Here is a 6,417-nt window from a genome sequence, read left to right as displayed (position 1 = left end):
GGACAAAGTAAATTGGAAAAAACGACTTGGACCCGATGGCCAGCTGTCCCTAGAGTAAGTACTAACTGAAACCATGGAAATCTGCCGTTTATCATGTTGCCATTTATTAGTGCATAATATATTTAGCATATCCCTGTTTTCTCAACCAGAAGAGGTTGGTGTCCTACCGGATCATCCAAGAATGGGCCCTACAGGGTGAAACTTTGGGGAGAGGACACCGCAAACTTTTGCCATCCTGTGTGGTCTGGGCGATTAAACGGAGGTATCCGGCCAGTGTCTATATTGGCTACAAAGAAGTGGAAGAGGCGATGGACATGTAGGCCTAGCAACTTAGCTGAATGTGCTGGCCCGTGACAGTACTGTGGGACAATTGCACTGCTGCTGCTGATGTCAGAATCCTGTACTACTTGTTTTTTGTTTTTTTAATTATTGATATCCCACTATCACAACTCAGGGCTCAAGACTAACTTTTATTTTAGTAGCGCTGGTGCTACCAACTTTTTCATTTGGTCGCACAGACTCGAGACACAATATCAAAATTCACCATTTTAATAAATTAAAACAAGGACAGTTATAAACATGTTCAAAATCACTAATAATTTATCTTAATAATGATTAAAACAATGTTAAAACTTTATAAAATTTAGTTTTTCATATTAATATTAGTGATTTTATTATAATTGTATTATATATTTTTTTGCATTGTTCTGCTTTAATTTTGTGTTTTCAATCCATTATTATTCATCTTCCTTGACAATTGTTTGCCTCTTTCTTTCCAAATCTGCAATATCACTGTTACTTGCAGGATATTCACTTATAAAATAATGTATTACTGCCAATTAAGACCGTATTAATCACAGACAAAAAGTACCTGTTTTAGCCTAAAGCCTAAATAAAATACAGGAGCTGTGGGCTGAGGGAGGGCGGGTCATAACAGCAGCTGTTAGCTTTATGTTAGCTCTCTGTTAGCTTTACGTTAGCTCTCAGTTAGCTTTACATTTGCGCTCTGAAACAAGCTTTTTCTGACCGCGAGGAGATCAGAGCGAGCTCAGGTAGGAACATAAACCGCTAAGCTCTTTCTGCTCCTGTCTCCTCCTCTTCAGTCACTCTCGCTCCTCTCGTGCGCGTGCTTCTCTCTGACCTGCGCTCGTGAGCTCGCCGCTCGGCTGCGGCGCTACCGCCCCAAAAGGCGAACATAAAAGTGAAAATAGATACTTCTTTGGGGAATAAACTGTCGGAAAGTGCGCATTGGCAGAAAGTAATAGAAGTTTAATTCATGTCGGGACACGTGGCTTCTGTCGCTGTCTGTGTTTCACCTGTCCCTCGGACAAACAGGGAGAGCGGGGCACTGGCCTGGACAAAACGTTTAGCCTAAACTACCAGCTGACTTCTTCAATAATAGTGGAAGCTTGGGTGTGTGCGTGTGTGCGTGCGTGTTTGTGCAGTGTGTGCGTGTTCTCAGAGGAGTGCTCTGTAGATGCTTTATAACGTTATTTGCAGCACTCCTCATAAAGCCTATTAGACTTTCTTTCCTTTTTTTGCTCGCACAGGTGCCACCACTTATTTTTTTTACTCGCACATTCTCTAAAAATAGTCGCATATGCGAGCATTTTGGTCGCAGTCTAGATCCCTGCAACTCCTTATAAGTAAGTCATCCCCTCAGTATGCTTATGGCGTTACATTCACAGAAGTGGGATAGCTACATTTCTAAAATGTTGTATATATTTGGATAGATAAAGCTTAATAAATAAAGTACAACACAGAAAACAAAGTACAAGTCCAATAAAATTGCAAAAACTAAACATCTATTTACAAATGAAAAAATTACAATTACACCCAACCTCAGCTGTGCAGCCGAAAGTCTGGAAACGGGAAGAGAAACCAAGGGTAGAGCAGAGAAGCAAACACGCACATTCTCAGACGTAAGAACTAGTTCAACTCCGGTCCAGGGGTTTTCTATGAGGTAGGTTGTCGGCGGCAAACCAGTTACTCTTTCACTGAGGGACCTTTCAATCTTGAGGCGTGTTACTGTATGGCCTCCTCTTTGCTGGGCTTGCTGGACAGGTGAAGTACTTGGATATGGGATGATGTGGCTTTCAGTGGCGGCTGGTGATGTGAAAACCAGGGGGGGCTGTTGCCTCTACCTACCTTCAAATATATTTTAGAAGATACTTATAAACATTGTTTTTAACTTAAGAAAGTTATTGGGCATTTAATATTATTATTTTATGTAGTAGAATATATTTAAAACTTGTTTAGTTTTATTCAACAAAAAAATAAATAATTTCTGACTAAAGTGTAACGATAGTCACTATATACGGAAACTCATTGCTGCCAATGTGAGTGAAACTTTTTTGACTGCGCTTTCTCGTTCGAACGTAATACCATCTCGTTCTAACGTAATACCATCTCGTTCTAACGAGTTGCCAATGTCGTTCGAACGTAATACCATCTCGTTCTAACGAGTTGCCAATGTCGTTCTAACGTAATACCATCTCGTTCTAACGTAATACCATCTCGTTCTAACGTAATACCATCTCGTTCTAACGAGTTGCCAATGTCGTTCGAACGTAATACCATCTCGTTCTAACGAGTTGCCAATGTCGTTCTAACGTAATACCATCTCGTTCTAACGAGTTGCCAATGTCGTTCTAACGTAATACCATCTCGTTCTAACGAGTTGCCAATGTCGTTCGAACGTAATACCATCTCGTTCTAACGAGTTGCCAATGTCGTTCTAACGAGTTGCCAAAAGCCCAGCGCACACCAGAGCGCAGCGGCACATCATCTGACGCGCGTCCATTTCGGCACAGGCGGCGCGTCAGGGCACTTCAGTTCAGAGGCTTTTCCTCAAACCATGTGGTGCTTTAAACGCGTAATTCATACATTCATCATTAATAAAATAAGACACGTATGTCCGTGTTGCGAGAGAGAGAGAGAGAGAAAACGTGGCTCTCTTTTGCAGGTCAATAGGGGGCTGGCGAGTTTAACATGCTCCACCTGAGCCCTGATGATGGTTCTGTCTCCGCTGCTTCAATCATCACCTTAAACAAAGTGTACGGCGGTCTCCCTGTTTGTCACAGCGGAGACCCGTCTGTGCCTCTGCAGCAGGTCAAAAACGTAGTCCTATGTGTTAACCCCGCGGCACCGCGTCTGGATCACAGGAGGCGGCTCTTTGCCGCACCGTCAATCGTCTGCGTTGGGCTTAAAAAGTCGTTCACACGACATTGGCAACTCGTTAGAACGAGATGGTATTACGTTCGAACGAGAAAGCGCAGTCAAAAAAGTTTCACTCACATTGGCAGCAATGAGTTTCCGTAACTATACATATTTGTGTTGTGCACCACTGATTTGTGTTTTGTACCAACAGAACCAAACAAAGGCAGGTGTTTCCTCTTTGATTTCAGGTACAGTTTTAGTCCCAGACCTGCTGCGATTTCATTATGAGCCTCAGAGCCACAGGTTTAAACCAGTATAAACCGTCAGACAAATGATCCGCTCAGAAATAATGTGCAGCTCACGTATAGACGAGAGTCCTCCTCCTCCTGTAGCACCTGGAGCTCCACCTCTGTTTCCCTCAGTGAATGAATGACGTTCCCCTCTCCTGTCGTAGCTCCTCCTCACGGTCCTGAATCTTCTCTCCATCAAATGTCCACGTCCTGGGACAGAACTGTCTGTCCAAGTCAGCGAGGGTTGTCCCAAAGTGTGAAATAAACAAGCAGCAGCTAAAGCAGATGAGCTAGTTAGCATCGTCATGCTACCTCCAGGAAAGTCCGTTAAGACGTGACTTCTGAGTGAAGAAAGTTGTCCCAAGTCCATTAGTTTGACTAAATCCTTTTACCTCCTCTCAGGAAACAACACGAAGCTTCTCCGGTCTTTCAAATGAGAAGTTTTTCCTCCGATCGTCCGTGAGCTCAGAGCTGCTCCAACAACGACCTACTCGCGTTTGTTTACAGGAGACGCTTCCTCGTCTTTCACCTGTTAATTCTCCAATGGCGCTGAGGCCACGCGCCCATCGGAGATTTATTATTGCGCGTCTCTGATTGGTTGAATTAATGATATACAGTGACGTTTTTATATCATGGTAGGGCGCCATTGGTTAGATGCTTGGGGCGCTGTTCCTCACCGCCCCGAGCACAAAACTACACATTTATGAGACTGTGTTACAGCACAAGATGAACCAGGCAGACAAAATGACACGCTCCTTCACCTCCGCTACCCCTCTCCCAGTGTAAAAAAAAAAACACCTGTACATAAGAAAGTTATGATTTTGCTAAACTTTTTATTTTATTTGCAAAATTGATAGGATGGGCGGCGCCCCACCGCCCATAATGGACCAGCCGCCACTACTGGCTTTGAATTTGACTGAAGGGTCAAGTCTTCTTTTGAGCACTCGTTCCATGAGGTCATCTCTGAACATGTGTGTTCTTTCCGTATTAATTGGTACAGAAACCCATTGCTGTGATTGCTTTTTGAAGACAGCATTTGTTCTTGGGTGGCCTGGAATAAAAAAACATTTTAATCAAACATGCTCAAAATATAGAAAGGTTATCATTTCTACATTAGTTAGTCATGTCAGTGCCATATGTGAAGATTATGTTCAAGTATGGAAGTAACATGTACTTTGGACTCATTTAGTACAACCTGCTGCTGTTGATGCTTGTTCCCGATCTGTGGAGTGATTCTCGTTGTGGTCCATGATAGCAAGCATGTTGCGTGCCTTCATTTCTGGGTACTGAAAATGAAGTCTCTTTGGACAGTACTTCAAGAGAGCATTGTGAAACACCTCAAGTTGTCCTGAAAAATAAAACAAACCAAAACGAAGGCTTTATAATGGAAAAAGGAGCAGAAAAAGTTTAGTGTTATTTGCAACTACTGTGCCATGATTTGAATTCTAATTTAGTACCGGTGAAACATCACCTATTCTTACAGACACACGCATGACTTTAGCCATATCACTATCATGTTATACAACAGTTTACACATACCTGTATGTTTGAACAGTGTCATCTGTTGTAGGTCTTTCAGCAAACGTGTGTCCATCATCATTGACTTCAGGACTTTGAAGGAAGGGGAACTCACATTTAGCCACCTCTGAGTTCTTTGTTCCTGTGCAGACAAGTCTTGGTGGGAACATCCGTATTCCGTGCCATTCTCTTCCCAGCGATGGACCCCAGTGATATGGTGTTGGAGAGACATCCATCGCCTGAGCAGCTCCTGAGAACATGAGAACAGAGGCACACTTTTATATATCTGTAATACAATACCGTTTTCTTTCATGTTGAAGAGCTTAGTGTTGCTATGCATTACATCTGCTTATATCTAGAATTTCACTTGAGCGGTGTCTTTATGCTTGGGTACCTTTGCATCTCCTTTGGAGGTGCAACAGCTCCACAACATGTGGTTGCTGACACTCCTGACCCAAGGAGCAAGATCTTTGCACTCCCTCCTGTTGGATGCCGCAACCATTTTTTTTTTTAATCCTGAAAAAGCAAAGACAATTATAAAAACATGTGGTCACTTATTTCCTGTGGTACATAATACCAGCGTTTCTTCTTTCATTGCATAGCTTAGTGGCCCACCATTCATTTCGACCATATATGACACATAGTGATGTTTCATTTTCGTTTACGTCTGTCTTGCATTACTTTTTGTTCTTTATCAGTACCAATTTAGGATTAATTAGCTATAAAGACATGTGTATGAACTTTCATTCAGAACAGTGGGAGTGCATCGCACACATTCTACAGCCCACTACACTCCTGTGTGAAACACAGGTGATACAGAGAATAACAAGACAATAAAGGAGATACTAAAAGTCAACTAACCTTTGGCTACATGCCAAGGATCAAGCTGATGAATGATATGAGGATATTCTTCTCTCATAATTTTTCCTATGGAGGGATCCCGGTCTGTGGTGATCACTTTAACGTCTATGCCCTCATTCAGGATCTTTTCCAGGCATTTCTTGAAGCCCAATGGTTCCATTGCGACAGAACTTGAGGTCTGAGAGACCTACAGAGCACAAATGTATGGATGATGACATCTACAATATAGTACTGAATTGAGCTTTGATTTTTGAAAACAACTTGAAATCTTACCTGCATCAGCTCAAACCCCACAATCTGTTTAGTGGAGTCATCCATGAAAGAATATGTGTTATATTTGCTGGAGTGCCCGGGGCTGTCACTTCTGCCATCACCACGTAGCTGCACTCCCTCACCATCCTCTGATTGGGAAATTAATTTTGCTTTGATAATGTCCTCCTGCTGTATGTATGCTTCTTCAATCACTGGGAAAAGGTAACTTGACTGTATGTCATGAAATGTTGTTTTCTGGGGCATCTGCAAGTTAAAAAGTCCTGCCCAGTCTGCAACGTCGGTATATGTTGAACCGGTAAAGACAGTGGCAGCTGTT

The 6,417-nt window shown here is 42.6% G+C and overlaps 1 protein-coding gene across 1 annotated transcript; it reads right to left on the bottom strand.

Annotated features, from left to right (window-relative positions):
• Positions 1-1,842: 1,842 nt before the first annotated feature.
• LOC306959922 (uncharacterized protein) lies at positions 1,843-6,201 on the bottom strand (the record flags this gene model as incomplete). The annotated part of the gene is made up of 7 exons (XM_079552177.1): positions 6,102-6,201; positions 5,829-6,015; positions 5,362-5,483; positions 4,989-5,217; positions 4,645-4,797; positions 4,324-4,500; positions 1,843-1,862 (listed from the first exon to the last, which is right to left on the bottom strand). Exons 1-7 carry the CDS (start codon positions 6,144-6,146, stop codon positions 1,843-1,845), a joined length of 933 nt encoding a protein of 310 aa, XP_079408303.1. The 5' UTR covers positions 6,147-6,201.
• Positions 6,202-6,417: the final 216 nt, after the last annotated feature.

The sequence above is a fragment of the Gobius niger genome, assembly GCF_951799975.1.
Source record: "Gobius niger genome assembly, chromosome: 2".
Lineage (NCBI taxonomy): Eukaryota > Metazoa > Chordata > Actinopteri > Gobiiformes > Gobiidae > Gobius > Gobius niger.
This window is presented reverse-complemented; position numbering and strand designations above follow the sequence as displayed.